The sequence below is a fragment of the Oreochromis aureus genome, linkage group 14 (genome assembly GCF_013358895.1).
Source record: "Oreochromis aureus strain Israel breed Guangdong linkage group 14, ZZ_aureus, whole genome shotgun sequence".
In the NCBI taxonomy this organism is placed as follows: Eukaryota; Metazoa; Chordata; class Actinopteri; order Cichliformes; family Cichlidae; genus Oreochromis; species Oreochromis aureus.
Genome location: NC_052955.1, coordinates 36,163,785 through 36,178,883, shown reverse-complemented (window position 1 = coordinate 36,178,883; position 15,099 = coordinate 36,163,785). Strand labels below are relative to the sequence as shown.

The 15,099-nt window shown below is 41.5% G+C and overlaps 1 protein-coding gene across 6 annotated transcripts in view; it reads right to left on the bottom strand.

Annotated features, from left to right (window-relative positions):
• fat3a (FAT atypical cadherin 3a) overlaps nucleotides 1-15,099 on the bottom strand; it is a 215,487-nt gene that overhangs the window by 152,653 nt on the left and 47,735 nt on the right. For all 6 annotated transcript variants that reach the window (XM_039622591.1, XM_039622588.1, XM_039622586.1 and 3 more), the window contains exon 2: nucleotides 7,158-10,491. In XM_039622591.1, the coding sequence (XP_039478525.1) occupies nucleotides 7,158-10,464 (3,307 nt within the window). In that variant the 5' untranslated portion in view covers nucleotides 10,465-10,491. The remainder of the gene's footprint in view (nucleotides 1-7,157; nucleotides 10,492-15,099) is intronic.

Below are 15,099 nucleotides of genomic sequence, written 5' to 3'. Positions count from 1 at the left end.
TAACATTGCAACTGACTGGTAGGCTTGAACACATTATTGCAACAGGGTATATAGTGAGATTACCATCTAGCTCCATAGAGGACCAAAGTGGCCCTTGCCTTCCTTAAAAGCCCCCATCCAGGTGAACAATTTCACAATATTGGCAACCCAATAAGAATACTAAAAGTTTGGTAGGGCCAGGCACCCTCTGACTTAGAACACTGTAACAGGGATTTACGGATTCTTGGAACTTTTTTGTCCATTACAACACCATTTTAATTGTGTTGACTCGCCCAGCAAGAGAGATGTGTAATATGACCAGCGTGCCAAATCCGATTTTGTTTTCTCTAATAAAGGGGTAAAATTTTGTTTAAAAAGATCCTGATAAGTGTCGGTGATTTGAATACCCAAATAGGTGAATGAGTGTTCCAATCTAAATTAAAAGGTTGAGTAGTCAGCCTCCTTTGCCAGACGGTTAATAGGAAACAGTGTGCTTTTAGCCAGGTTCAATCTGTAACCAGTCAGACTGCCAAAGGATCCAATGAGGTCCAGAGCTGAAGGAATTGATGCCTCCAGGTCTGTAATATACAGAAAGAGGTCGTCTGCATGCAAAGAGCACTTATGAATAGTGTTTCCCCTAGCGCAGTGGTTCCCAAACTTTTTTTGCTAGCATTATACGTGTAGTTGTTTTTTTCCTGTGTAATAATATTCAACATTGCTATCAATACATTTATCAAAAAATGCCTCTCTGTGTAAATGGGTTCAAAAACATAAACAACTGTGGGATACTGTTTGTCCGTGATTTGAACCGGGGGAACAAACTGTGGAAGGATCAGCCTGATATTATTTGTATCCCACTGTAACTTTAGTGTATAAAGAGCTTACATCTCCAAAATGTCAGGAGTAGTTAGTCATTACAAGAAGTGTTTGTGACCTAAAAATCAAGAATGTGGGATACTGTTTGTCTGTGATTTGGAGAGCCCAGCGCATGCTCCCGACGCAGGGAAAACCAATTCTGCAGGGGAGACCTACTTTGGCACTTGTGCAGGTGAAGCCAAAGACAAGATGCGCTTCACCATATTTTCTAGTCTTTGGCTTGGAAGGAAGTTGGTTTGGAAACATATTTGGCGATGCTTCATCTCCTGCTTTGCGTTTGTGTGGGAGCCCCGTCAAAAACCTGTCCACTATGCTAGCAGTGTCCAAGTGTTCTTTTTTTTTTTTTTTTTGCTTTTCATACCACGACCCCCCCTGCAATGGCTCTGTGCCCCCCCTAGAGGGCGGGCCCCACACTTTGGGAACCTCTGCCCTAGTGATCCCCTTATTCTGGGTTCCGCTCTCAATGCTGCCCCAAGTGGCTCTATTGCCAGATTGAATAGGAAGGGGCTTAAGTGGTATCCCTGGCGGGTGCCTCTAGTAGGGGACAGTATTCCAAAACAGCGTTATTGGTGCCGACTGAAGACAGGGGCGCTAAGTACAAAGTCCTGATCCATGACATAAAATTAGAACCAAAGCCACACAGTCAAAAGCCTTCTCGGCATCTAGTGAAACTATCATCTCAGGGTGATCAACTGAATGGTCAGAATATAGGATATTTATCAGCCGTCTGATATTGAAATATGACTGACGGTTCACTATAAAGCCTGTTTTGTCCTCGTGTATAATAGAAGGTGCTACCTTCTCAATACAAAGTGCAAGAGCCTTTGTGAGGATCTTATAATCCACATTCAGTAGACTAATGGGGCGATAGGATCCACATTTTTGAGGATCCTTGTCTTTTTTCAGTATTACAGAGATTGTGGCTTGGGACAGAGTTTGTGGCAACTTGCTTGTTGCCTGAATTTCTGAAAAAACCTCAGAAAGTAAAGAGACTAACTTGCCGGCGAAGTGTTTATAGAAATCACATGAGAAGCCATCTGGGCCATGGTGCCTTGCCATTTTGCAAGGAATTAACTGCCTGCAATATTTCCGCAGTGGTAATAGGGATTTCCAGTAGCTCACGTTGGTCTGGGTAATAGTGGGAGTATCTATGTTTCCCAAGAAGGAGTCCAAGTCAGCCTCTGAATAATCAGTGCAGGAAGTATAGAGATCCTGATAAAATAGCTTGAAAGCAGCATTAATTCCATCAAGGTGTGCTACCATCTGACTGGAGTCTAACTGTATGTCGGGTATAGATTGGGCTGTAGTGGATTGACAAAGCTGATGTGAAAGATACCTACCTGCTTTTTCACCATGCTTGTATATATGATGTCTTGATCTAAGTAAAAGCTTTTAGGTTTCTTTAATTGAGAGTGTGTCAAATTCAGACTGCAGCAGTACCTTCTGCTTATATAAATCAGCAGTTGGACAGGTGGCATATTGTGTGTCAGTGTTTGCTATAAGTTCTGTCAGTTGTCGAAGCCGTTCGTTTCGTTTTTTATTCTTATAAAACATAAAAGAGATAATTAATTGCCCCTCCAAATATGCCTTTAGCGACTCCCAAATTATAGATTTTGAAACATCTGGAGTGTTATTCATTTCTAGAAAAAGCTTGATGTAGTATTCAATGAACTTGCAAAACTCCTCATCTGACATTAACGTTGAGTCAAATGTCCAGAACCGCTGCCTTGAGCACACATTTAGAAATGAGATATCAACCTGCACTGGTGCATGATCAGAAATTACAGTTGTATGGTATTTACACATGGTGACCCTTGGGATAAGGAGATTATCCAAAAGAAAATAATCAATCCTTGAATACGAATGATGCACAGGGGAGAAGAAGGAATAGTATTTTGCTAAGGGCTCAGTGATACGCAGTGGATCTGAGATACCATAATTTTGAAGAAATGTATTCAGAACGGTCGCTGATCTGGAGATCCCAGTAGACTGACATGGCTTAGACCTGTCAAGGTGGAGATCGAGTGCCAGATTCAAATCCCCACCCATAATCAGGGGATGCGTATTTAAATCTGGCAGCAGGCCAATCAGTCTTATAAAAATTTTTGGATTGTCCCAAGTTGGTGCACAAGTATTCACCAAAATAACTGGAGTGTTATGGTGATGTGATGAAAGGAAAATTTTTTCTTACGAGAATGGCAACCCCCCGCGATTTAGAGCTAAATCCAGAATGGTAAACCTGGGAGACCCAACTTTGTGTCAACCTATTGCTTTGCGTGGAACGCAGATGTGTCTCCTGTAGAAAAACAATATCCGGTTTGAAAGTCGACAGATGAGTAAATATCCTTGTACGTTTTTTAAAATTATTTAGACCTTTTACATTCCGTGTAATAAATTTAGTAGAATGAGGTGTAGTTGCAGCATTTTTGGTTACATACTTAGCCATATTCACACTTGCAAAACAATAATTAGAAGCAAGCCGAACAATAATTTGGGATAAGTATACACACAAAACTGCAGCCAACAAGAGGAAAAAAAAGTAAAAGTAAAAACCCAGAGTAACTACAAACGTAACTCCCACAAACCGGACGCAAGCTACACCCTCCCCCCCAAAAGAGCTTTTATCCAACATGTCTCTTCACTCCCTAACACAGAAGTTGCCCCTAACAGGGAACGCCAACTATAACATAACGTTTAGACATCTGGCAGATGGAAAGGCACACGTGACTTCTCTTGGTCATTTACTTTGCTCAATGATAAACAATTATATGAAGACCTATTAAATTATAAAAGCAGCAAAAGTACAAACCCCTATCTAAAGTGCAGGGCAATTAAGGTAGCACAGTCTACTCAACCCATATCTTGACTCCCACACACAGCCAAGATGTGATTCTTGATGTAGTCTTTAGCAGCAGCTGGACTGGTGAATATTTCCTCTCCAAGAGGAGAAGAAATCCTTAACTTCACTGGGTACAGCATCCCGAATCTCACACCCCAACATCAGCGCAGTAGATCTTTGGCTTCTTCGAAGGCCCCCCGTCTCTTCGCAGCTGCAGATGGCAGGTTCGGGAAAATTAGGATTTTGTCTCTATTATGGGTCAGGGGACTGTTTAGGGCAGCCCTGCGAAGCACCTCCCCCTTTTCTTGAAAGTAGTGAAATTTGACAATAAGTGGCCTGGGTCTCTGGTCTCTCGCAGGGAGGGGCTGTAAGCTGCAATGTGCCCAATCCAGTGTCGGAGCGGTATCCAGGCCCAAAACCTCCTTTAGTAGCTGGGCCACAGAGTTGACAGGGCGTGTCCCAGTCTCAAAGTGCTCCCTCACGCCAAGTATTCGAATGTTGCATCTGTGCTGTCTCCCCTCAAGATTTTCGGTCTTGTCCGAAAGAGCTAAAACAATTTCTTTCAGATCGTTAACTTGCTTCTCCAAGTCCACAACCCGGTCCGAATACGTGTTTGCAGCTTCTTCCAGGCTAGTTAGCCAGCCGTGGTGGTCAGTGCAGGTAGTAGCTAGAGCATCGATCTTAGCACAAAGTTCAGTCCGCACTTCATCTATTTGGTCAGAAACATTGCTGTGAAGCGAATCGATCAGGTCATTGAGAGCTTGGCACTTGGTCTCAACTTTTGCTTCCAGCGTAGAAATTTTGGCGACTACGTTTTTCTCCAAGCTAGCTATGGCAGCCATTAGCACGGCTGTCAGTGGCCTTGGCTCCATCAGTCTTTCTGGTACTTTTAGACCCTGACATTGTTGCAAAGTTCTCTTGAGTGATGCGCATGTTTGCAGTGGTAACTCTGCTGACGAGAGATAACGTGTTAGTGCCCAATGTCACAGTATTTGTATGAGAAAAAATAGTGCATCCCCGCAGAGCAACTCAGCCACGCGTCTTTACATGTCGCTGCTCCTACGTCACTCCGGTGATTCCAGGTCTTCCTGTAGCTCTCCACAAGTGGTTATTGGTTCTTTGACAACTCTCATACAAGACACAGGCATTATCATTTTGTGTACACAAAAAGGTAGAGGGTGGTTAAGAATGACAGAGCTAAGATCCTTTGGGATGTCCACGCTAAACTCAGTGTTGTCAGTTAATTAAAATATAGAGCAGAGAAGCCTGCAGTGCAGCCTTGGCAGAGAATAGAGGTGATCCGTTTAGCAATAGATATAATAATAATGGATTGGATTTCATATAGCGCTTTTCAAGGCACCCAAAGCGTTTTACAATGCCACTATTCATTCACTCTCACATTCACACACTGGTGGAGGCAAGCTACTGTTGTAGCCACAGCTGCCCTGGGGCAGACTGACAGAGGCGAGGCTGCCATATCGCGCCATCGGCCCCTCTGGCCAACACCAGTAGGCGGTAGGGTAAACTGTCTTGCCCAAGGACACAACGACTAGGACAGAGAGCCCGGGGATCGAACCGGCGACCTTCCGGTTGCAGATATGCTTCCCAACCCCCTGAGCCCCTGAGCCACGGTCGCCCGATCTCCCCTGTATCACATACAGCTCGATCTCCCCTGTATCACATTCAAATTACGTCACAGGTCTTTTGGGCCACGTTGCTATAACAAACCCACCTACATTGAGGTTGTACGTAATTTTAATCAGAATCACAATCAGCATAGTTTGTCATTTTCCTTTAATTTCCACATAATTTCCTTAGGGATTGACAAATCCCAGTAGAGTCAAATCAAGTCGAGCAGAGTGGAAAAGAGGCATATCTATCAATAGTGGTCCAAGGAAGGAACAGGCTCATTCACCAGGCTGGCCAAGGCTCATTCACATTGTTACATGTGGGGCGTAAATGCTGTAGTCTAGTCCAACAGCTTTAACTACTCACACCTTGCCTCAGGTGACCTCAATAGGTCTTATGATGGCTTGTAACAAGGATTGTAACAAGGACTCAATGGTTTCACATCTGAACTCTCAGTGGGGTATAGTGGGCCAATGACTACCTTCAAAGGGGACAACATGAAAGTCTAATTCCAAAGAAATGAATAATAAGTACAGAATAAGCTCAAAATATTGGGTAGAAAACCCAATACCATCAAGTTCAGTATCTTGCCTTAGACTACTTTGGCATGCAGACTCCAGCAGCCAGGGATGAGACCAGGGACCCTAACCCTGCTCCACCATCTACCCAAATACAGAGGCAAAAAGCTCCTGGAAATTAGTAACTTTTGGCCCTGCTAATTGCTCTACAACCAAAGACTCTGCACAAATACAGAGGCAAAAAGCTCCCGGACATTGGTAACTTCTTGCCCTGCTAATTGCTCTGCAACCAAAGCCAACTCTCAGACTTCAGATCCATGGAGCACACAGATGCTTCAAAGGCTTCAGTTAGCTCCACTCTCCAGCAAATGCAGATAGATAGTAATTCCATGTTATGGTGTAGATTGTAGGTTGTTTCTGTGGTGGTCACAGTAGGTATTGTCCATAATGCTACATTTACTTCCTTCATTTAGTACCCTTCAGAGGATACTTAACATAGTCTTGGTAGTTGGCCACTTAGGATCATGGCTAATCTGGCTATCACTTAGGTCAGCTCCTCTCACACTCAACACCGTCAACGCATCAGTTGTTCTTGGGGCTTGGTACCCAATTTTAAAAGACCGGGATGATGATATCTCCCCCTGACCTGACATCCTGGCTCTCCCTTTGTGTTGTACCTCGTCAATCTTCTTCTAGATGTTGGAGCACTGAGCTACTAGTTGTTTCTCCATTAGTCCAGATGTTCAGTGTCAAAGACTCTATAGGTCTCACATCGTCTTCATGTAACCCCTTCCATTGGAGTTACATCTGTAGTATCATTCCAACAGTGCCCTATTCTCATTATATTCATTTATGCCTTTTTGATCCAGTAGCCCACTTTTTGTCACTGTGTCCTGGTCCTGCTATTTTTTATCTGCACAATATCTTCATATTCCATATTCATTACTTCTAGCGGGGACTATTTTAATTAATTATTATCAGGGTGTTCTAAAAGTTCCCTGAAAAAAACTCTAGTTAATCCAAATGCTGCAGCTAGAGTATTAACAATAATGCGAAAATAACTAAACAGCCAATTTGTGCAGATTTTATATCTGAAAATGCACGGTAGGTTACTGTGTTACCCAACTCACGCTGTATTGACTTCTTTGGTTATTTAAGTTAAAACAATGCACTTCAGTAACAAGAACGTTACAACACTAGACAATTTTATACAACCATATAGTATTTTAAAACCATAATTCAAACTGTTATGCAATAATTCTCATTTGCAATGACTAAAAGCATGACACACAAGATCATTTTCAAAGAAAACTCACCTGTCTCTTCATCTATGGCAAATCTTCCAAGCCCACTCCCATCTCGAATGGAGTACTGAACTTCTCCATCTCTGCCAGCATCATCATCATTAGCTGTGACCTGGAGTAGAGTGGTTCCAATCCGGGCATTTTCTTTAACTAATCCAGTCAAAGCAAAATCAGAAAAGTATGGGGCATAGAGGTTTTCATTCACATCTACAACCTCCACCTCCACAAAGGTAACAGAAAGAAGAGAAACAGGCCTTCCTTTGTCTTTGGCCTTTACAGTAAGGTTGTAAAACTGCTGTGTCTCATAGTCCAGCTCCTTTGTGAGTCGAATAACTCCATTTGCCCTGTCGACTTCAAACCATCCATTATAATCACTGGCTAGGGAGTACCGAACCTGGCCTCCCAACCCCAAATCTGGATCCAGAGTTTCTAACCAGGCTACAACTGTTCCTATTGGGAGATCCTCCAGAACCCTGGTTCTGTACACAGCAGGGATAAATAGTGGAGGACAGTCATTTACATCCTCCAAAATGATTTTCAGTGTGGTCACAGAAAACTTCTGGCTTCCTTTCTCCGCTTTGTCCCGAGCCTCAATTTTTAGGTTAAACGTAGAGACAAACTCCCTGTCTAGTTGGCCAGCAACATATAATATCCCACTAGTGGAATTGATACCAAACTGAGTGGTGCTTGTCAAAAGAGAGTATACAATCTCACCATTGGGCCCAAGATCTTTGTCAATGGCCTCAACCTGGATGACGTCAGTACCTAAGGCTATGTTTTCAGGTATGACAATTCTAAAGCCTCCTTCTTGCAAAAATTGGGGTGCATTATCATTTGCATCTTCTATATAGACAGTAAGCAACCGCCAGGAACTTTTCTGTGGAAGGCCAAGGTCATAGAGAGTTAAGTTGAGGAGATAGCGATCTCTTTTTTCTCTGTCCATGTGTAGAAACACACTGATAAGTCCCGTCTGTGTGTCAATGGTAAAACAGTTATCAATATTTCCATCTGAAATAGAGTATAGAATTTGACCATTGAAACCTGTGTCCCCATCATAGGCATTCACCTTGAAAACACTTGAGCCTACCTTAAGGTCTTCCTGCACAGTAATATGTGTGGGAAATGTTTTGTCAAACTGGGGCGTCTGCCGATTCACAGAAAAAAGGTCAATAAAACCTTCCTCAATTTTAGGTTTATTGCTAGCTTTGGACTTTTTCAATAACTTTTCAGCTAATTTTTGAGCCACATTTGTTTCTTTACATGTGAAACGTTTGGAAGAAGATTTTCCATAAACAATTGAGATATTGACAAACATAGGATCAGAAAAGCTCTCACCATCAGTGGCAGTTATTTTTAAACTAAATAAACCACTCTTTGGATTGGCACTTGAGAGAGAATGCTGCAGTGCAAGAACCCCTGAATCTGGGTTGAGGTCAAAGTACCCCTGTTCGTTACCTGAAATGATCTTATATTTCACTAACTCTAATTCATCTATATCAATTGCAGACATTGTAGTAATAACTTCATTTACTGGAAAATCCTCAGGAATAATCCCCTGGCATGCTACCTTCTCAAACAACGGCTGATTATCATTTACATTTTCTAGATGGATTGTTACATTTACTTCACTTTCTCGTCTGTAAGGAGACCCCCAGTCAGATGCTCTGACTATGAACATAAAGCTTTCTGATGAGGATTCAAAATCCAGCTCTTCAGTGGTGCTTATAACACCAGAAAACTGATTGATTTTAAAGGGTAATGGCTGAAGACTGGAAATGCTGTAAGTTATGTATCCATTTTCACCTTTATCTTTATCAACTGCAGAAACTGTTAATACACTGGTTGCAACTGGTACACTTTCATTAACAAAAACCTCATAAGAGGACTGAGCAAATGTTGGTGTGTGATCATTAGCATCCTCAATGGTTACCCTCACTTTAACTTTTAGATTACTATCCATTTCCATTACTTCAAGATTAAAGACATCCTGGAACACCCGAGTGAACCAGCGAGCAGTAGAGATTACACCTGTTAGGGTATTCATTTGAAAAAAGGATGAATCCGCAGAAGTTGTTAGGATATATTCTGCATCATCAGGCTCTGGTGTGATTTTAACAGCCACTACAAGTGTACCTGGAGGTGAAATTTCATTTAAACTGACATCATACAACTCTTGCATAAATTTAGCATCTGAATTTTGATGTTTTTCGACCTTGATTTGGATGACTTCAACAGCAGATAACTTCTGCGGGGTGCCCCTGTCTTTAGCCTGCAAGCTAAGATTACAGCCATAAGGATATGTTTGACTTATTGACTCAAACGCTTTAATAGCAAACTCTCCTTCTTTAGTTCTGTCAACAAAAAACTGCTCTGAGGGATCTCCTCCTACAATGACCAAGGAATCTATTTCTCCATTTAACCCTTCATCTTGGTCCTCAACAGTAACCACTGCATACACAAGATTTTTATCCAGCCATGAGGGGCTGTGGGTGAAGACATTCATGAGTGGAGCATGTTCATTTACACGCTCTACATGGACAAAAAGTTTGGCTGTGCTGCTGATACCATTATTTCCATAAAGCTTCATGCCACGGTCCACCGCCAGAATTTCTAAGTCATAACGATTCTGCTCATCAACATTAAGCCTTCCACTGAGAGTAACCACTCCACTAGTTGGGTGTACAGCAAACAGTTCAGTTTTTTCCTTGAAAAAATAGTAAAACTCTCCATTGGAACCGATATCTGCATCTGTGGCAGTAACTTGTGCTATACTAGTTCTGAGAGGGGTGCTCTCTGCTATGGTGACAGAGTATGTGGTAGGTGAAAACAAGGGCCGGAGGTCATTCATATCCAAAACCTGAATACTGACTTTAGTCCAGGTCTCAAGAAGAGCCTCTCCCTTGACAGAAGCTTTCACTGTCAATACATAATTATCCTGAATCTCTCGGTTCAAGATAGCGGCATTACCACCTTTAGTCCTTATGCGTAAGAAACAGAAGTCTCCGAGTACATACTCCTCTGCCTTGAAAAAACCTTCATCGTCACCTGAGGTGACTCTGTAGCGGATCTCCCAGGAGTGCTGGACGAGGTGGATGCCCATTTTAATTTTACTGTTGGCATAGGTGCGTGCTGCTGAGTTTTCATAAATTGTGGCATGGTAGACAGGCTGAGTGAAGCTGAAGTGAGATTCATCTTGAGGAGCCCCATGGGTGTTCTGACCGTTGCAGAGTGGTGGCTTCAAGAATACCAACAGCAGCAGCAAGGCCAGGCGGAGAAGAGGGGCTCGGATGCCTTCCCACTGGCTCATATTCATATCCATTCCATCATAACTCCATGCTGAAGCAGACTAGAAAAAGAAAGGCAGAGACAAAGAGAGAAACGTCAGCAACAGGAGGGGGGATTCTTTTCATTCACAGTCTCTGCCAATTAACCATAGTTAATAGCCATAGCTAACCATTAGAGAAGTAGAGATGGTGAAAGAGATGACCCAGCTGAGTGCAGTTACTTGGCAGCCATAATGAAACTTACATCATCCTTGTGCAGTATGTGGATACCGACAATCAACTGCTACTTTTAGAAAAAAAAAAAAGCTGTGGTTGTTTGTCAAGGAACAAAACAATTATATGGCTAGGAAGAATTGTATCATCATCAAAATACTATAGAACATAACTGCAGAGACAAATTGCTACTATACTTTGACCCTATCATAACCCTTTTTCTAAATTACTTGAAAATTGCAGTACTATATTTCAAAACCATGTAATATCACCAAAAGTAAGCCAGATGTGGTTTCAAATGCAAAGTAGCTACTTTTTTCAATGTGTTCTCTCTTTTATTAAAAAAGAAAATACTGTGTTGTGTAAGTAAGCAGCCACAAGTATGTGCCAATCTGCACTTTTGGCCTGAAACCAGTTCCAGTAAAAGCCATGCTGTAGCTGTAAGACTACCACAATAGTCTGCATTTTGGTGATTAAGCACTTTCACCACAAGGGATAAAGAGATGGAGTGGGAAAGGCAGATGGTTTCCGAGTCTTCTGAAAGAGTATTTACTTTCTGTTGAAAGTAAACCTATTTAGCTTGGCAACAGTGGCCCCAAATTGAAACAATACAAATGGAAACCTAAGCGTGCATTTAAATAAAATTCAGTAGTCATTCATGAGTGAAAAATTTGACGATAATCCTAAGAGAAATGCAGAAAATATCACTTTTTCTTATTTTTCTCTGACATTATTAAACTGTCAACTTGGTGTCAGCTTCAGTAAGTGATGGTGGAGGTGGGATGGAAGATGATTGTTGGGAAACATTGATGCTGAAAAACTCTGTGAGCTTTACTGGTTGGGAGGCACACTAATTATGCCTCAGTACTGAAATAACCCTTCCAATCTGTTTTTGTTCACTTTTGGCAGAGTCACTACATATCTTAGCTAATACAGTAATAATACATACAAATGGTTGTTTTTCTCTATTTGTACTTGAAGTAGAAACAATTTAAGGGATTCTGTCATTGCAACATCTGAAATACTACTACCATTAATTTTATTTATGTAGTACCAGTTCACAATTTTAGGTTTATTGCTGTCTCAATACATTTCCTGAAAAGCATGGTTCTGCCAAAATTTATAGCAGACAGGTTAGCTGCTGCTCACAAAATGAGCAATGGCAAATGACAAAGCAGTGGAAGCTGAAAAACTGCTAGCAGTGTAGCTAACAGAGGTATAATGGACTGAAAAAAGATGAGTGAAGAAGAAACACTCAATTTGCATTTATTGATTAGTTATTATTAATCGCTGGCTCTCTTCTACAGCCTGTCTTCCTGCCCTCACACTCAACTGTGCAGCAGATGCCTCCCCCTCCCCGAGCTTGGTTTTTCTGGACGTTTTTTTGTTAGAAGGAAGAAACCTTGCCACTGTCGCCAAAGTACTTGCTCATGATTGTTAGGGTTTTCTCTGTTTTCTTTGTATTACTGTAATGTTTTTACCTTACAACATAAAGCACCTTGTTGCACACAGTTATAACATAAATTAACTGTGACGTATCACATCTTTGGAAAGCTGAGTACAATTTCTCTAGCCACACCCAGGCCTGATTACTGCCACACCTGTTCTCAATCAAGAAATCCCATAAATAAGACCTGCCTTACAAAGTGGAGTAGACCAAAAGGTTCTCAAAAGACAGACACCATGCTATGATCCAAGGAAATTCATGAACAAATGAGAAACAAAATAACCGAGATCTCTCAGTGTGGAAAATGTAATAAAGCCATTTCTAAAGCTGAGGGACTCCAGCAGACCACAGTGAGAGCTATTGTCCACAAATGGCGAAAACATGGAACAGTGGTGAAACTTCCCAGGAGTGGCCAGCCGACCAAATTCACCCCAAGAGCGCAGCTCCTGGAGTAATTTTGGTCCAAGAGGTCACAAAAGACCACAGAACAACAACCAAAGAACTGCAGGCCTCACTTGCCTCAGTCAGGGTTCATGACTCCACCATAAGAAAGAGACTGGGCAAAAATGGCCTGCATGGCAGAGTTCCAAGACGAAAACCACTGCTGAGCAAAAGGAAAATAGAGGCTCCTCTCAGTTTTGCCAGAAAACATCTTGATGATCCCCAAAGACTTTGGGGAAAATACTATGTGGACTGATAAGACAAAAGTTGAACTTTTTAGAAGGTGTGTGTCCCATAATATTTGGCGTAAAATAACACAGCTCTCAGGAAGCGATCATTATTTCAACAGTAAAATACATGTGATGGTCTGGGGTGGTTTTGCTGCCTCAGGACTTAGACGACTTGCTGTGGTAAATGGTACCACGAATTCTGCTGTCTATCAAAACATCCTGAAAGAGAATGTCTGGTCATCTGTTTATGACCTCAAGCTGAAGCACAATTGGGTTCTGCAGAAGAACATCAATCCAAAACACACCAGCAAGTCCACCTCTGAATGGATTAAGAGAAACAAAACAAAAACTTTGCCTAGCCTAGTCAAAGTCCTGACCTGAATCCAATTGAGATGCCCTGGCATGACCTTAAAAAGACAGTTCATGCTTAAAAAACCCTCCAATGTAGCTGAATTACAACAAAGATGTGTGGGCCAAATTTCCTCCACTGTACTGTAAAAGACTCATTGTCAGTGATCACAAAGGCTTGATTGCAGCTGTTGCTGCAAAGAAATGAGGAAGGGGGCAAACATTTTCTCACACTACTGTATGTTACAGTCACTCAGAGAAAAAGCTGAGCAACAAAATGTCTCTCACACATTGCACAAATGGTGTCTGGAAGCTAGCAAGGCGAATGGTACAGAGGGAGGTGTTGTTCATGCTGTGCCAAAGCAAGAGCTCCCATAGATTTTACACTTGGGTTTTCATTTGCTAAATGTAAAAGTCACATAATACACATCCGTAATTACCTTGAACAAATGTGTATGGGTTTATGTGTGATATTATATGGGTGCAGCTCCTTTGCAAAGCGAGCTGCAGATGGGCAGTTGGAGCACGAGCTCTGTAGCAGAGGTTTAACCCTTGCATGTTACGAGTTCTGTATTCTGATAATTATAACATAGACTATATAATACCTTCATTAATTCAAATGCTGCAAATATCCCTCTGTAAGAATTGGGCACCTCAACATGCCAGTTTTGTCTAATTTAAAGAAATAAGAAAAAACTTTAGCACCTTTTTTCATTCAACAGTACACAACAATAGCATTAAGCTTAATATTAGACTCCATCTGCTGAAAAATGTAAACAGTTGAAAGTTCTGAGCTGTATTTGATATTATTTTGTCATTGTTGGACAGATGTAGTTTCTGAGGATATAAAAGTTTCAAAATGATAATTATTCATCAAACTTTCCATCTCTTCAGATCTCCTCATAAACACTGCAAACAATGTGAGCTTAAAATAAATTTTCATCTTTCTGCTGCATAATTGCTATGTTGTTACTATACCAGCAAACCCTACAAGCTTATGTCAGCTAAATGTCTGCCACACACACCACATCAGCCACACAGAAAAAGAGCATCATTCTCTTGAGAGAAGTCCCACTTACTGTCAGCTCTAAACACCCTGTCATTAGCTTTTTATTACACGCTAATTAGCCTTGAAATACATGGCAAACAGCAAACAGCAACTTCTACTGGAAAGAGAGATAATGTTGCTTTGTCTGACCTTGCTAATACACAGCTATAGGTTAACATGTAACTCAGAGAGACAGTCCTGCTGGCAAGCCTGCCGGTCATAAAACCTTTATGCATCTATAGAAGGATGTTATCAGCATGTAAAGATAAGCGCACATATGTTTGGACACAGGCACATATGCATACACACTCTCAGCTCAAAGCTGACTGAGGCAACAAGGTAATGTGAAGCAGCAAACAGAATAGTTTTTTTCTTTACCATACAAAAAAGTATTTATGCAGTAGAGATCAGAAATGAAAGGTTTCTTCCTTCATGAGTTGACCAGAAATACTCCTTCCTGGGTCTAGGAATTATCAGCCACTCACAACTCACCAGGGCTGCAGACCAAACTCTCTCTGCATCCAAATGTGGTGAACTTACAAGGTAAGAAGTGAAACACACAACATATATTGAATCGCTGCGGTTTGGAAGCATTTTGATTAGGACAAGATTAATGTCAGCCTGTACTGAAAGAAGTCAAGTCAAGTCAGCTTTATTTGTATAGTACTTTTAAAAGACACCAAGTGTTGGTAAAAGTGCTGAATAGAGGGATACATAGTCTAAATAAAAGAAAATTAAAGATTACAAGACATCTATATACACACACATCCATGTGTTTACATGCTTGTATATACAAATGTTTATACAAGCATATAAACACACACACGTATATATAAAAAAGGGTGAGGGTAACAGTGGTCCCAGTGGTAATCAGGGCGCTAGGTGCAGTGACTCCCAAGCTTGCCGACTGGCTCCAGCAGAGCCAGTCGGCTACACAACAACG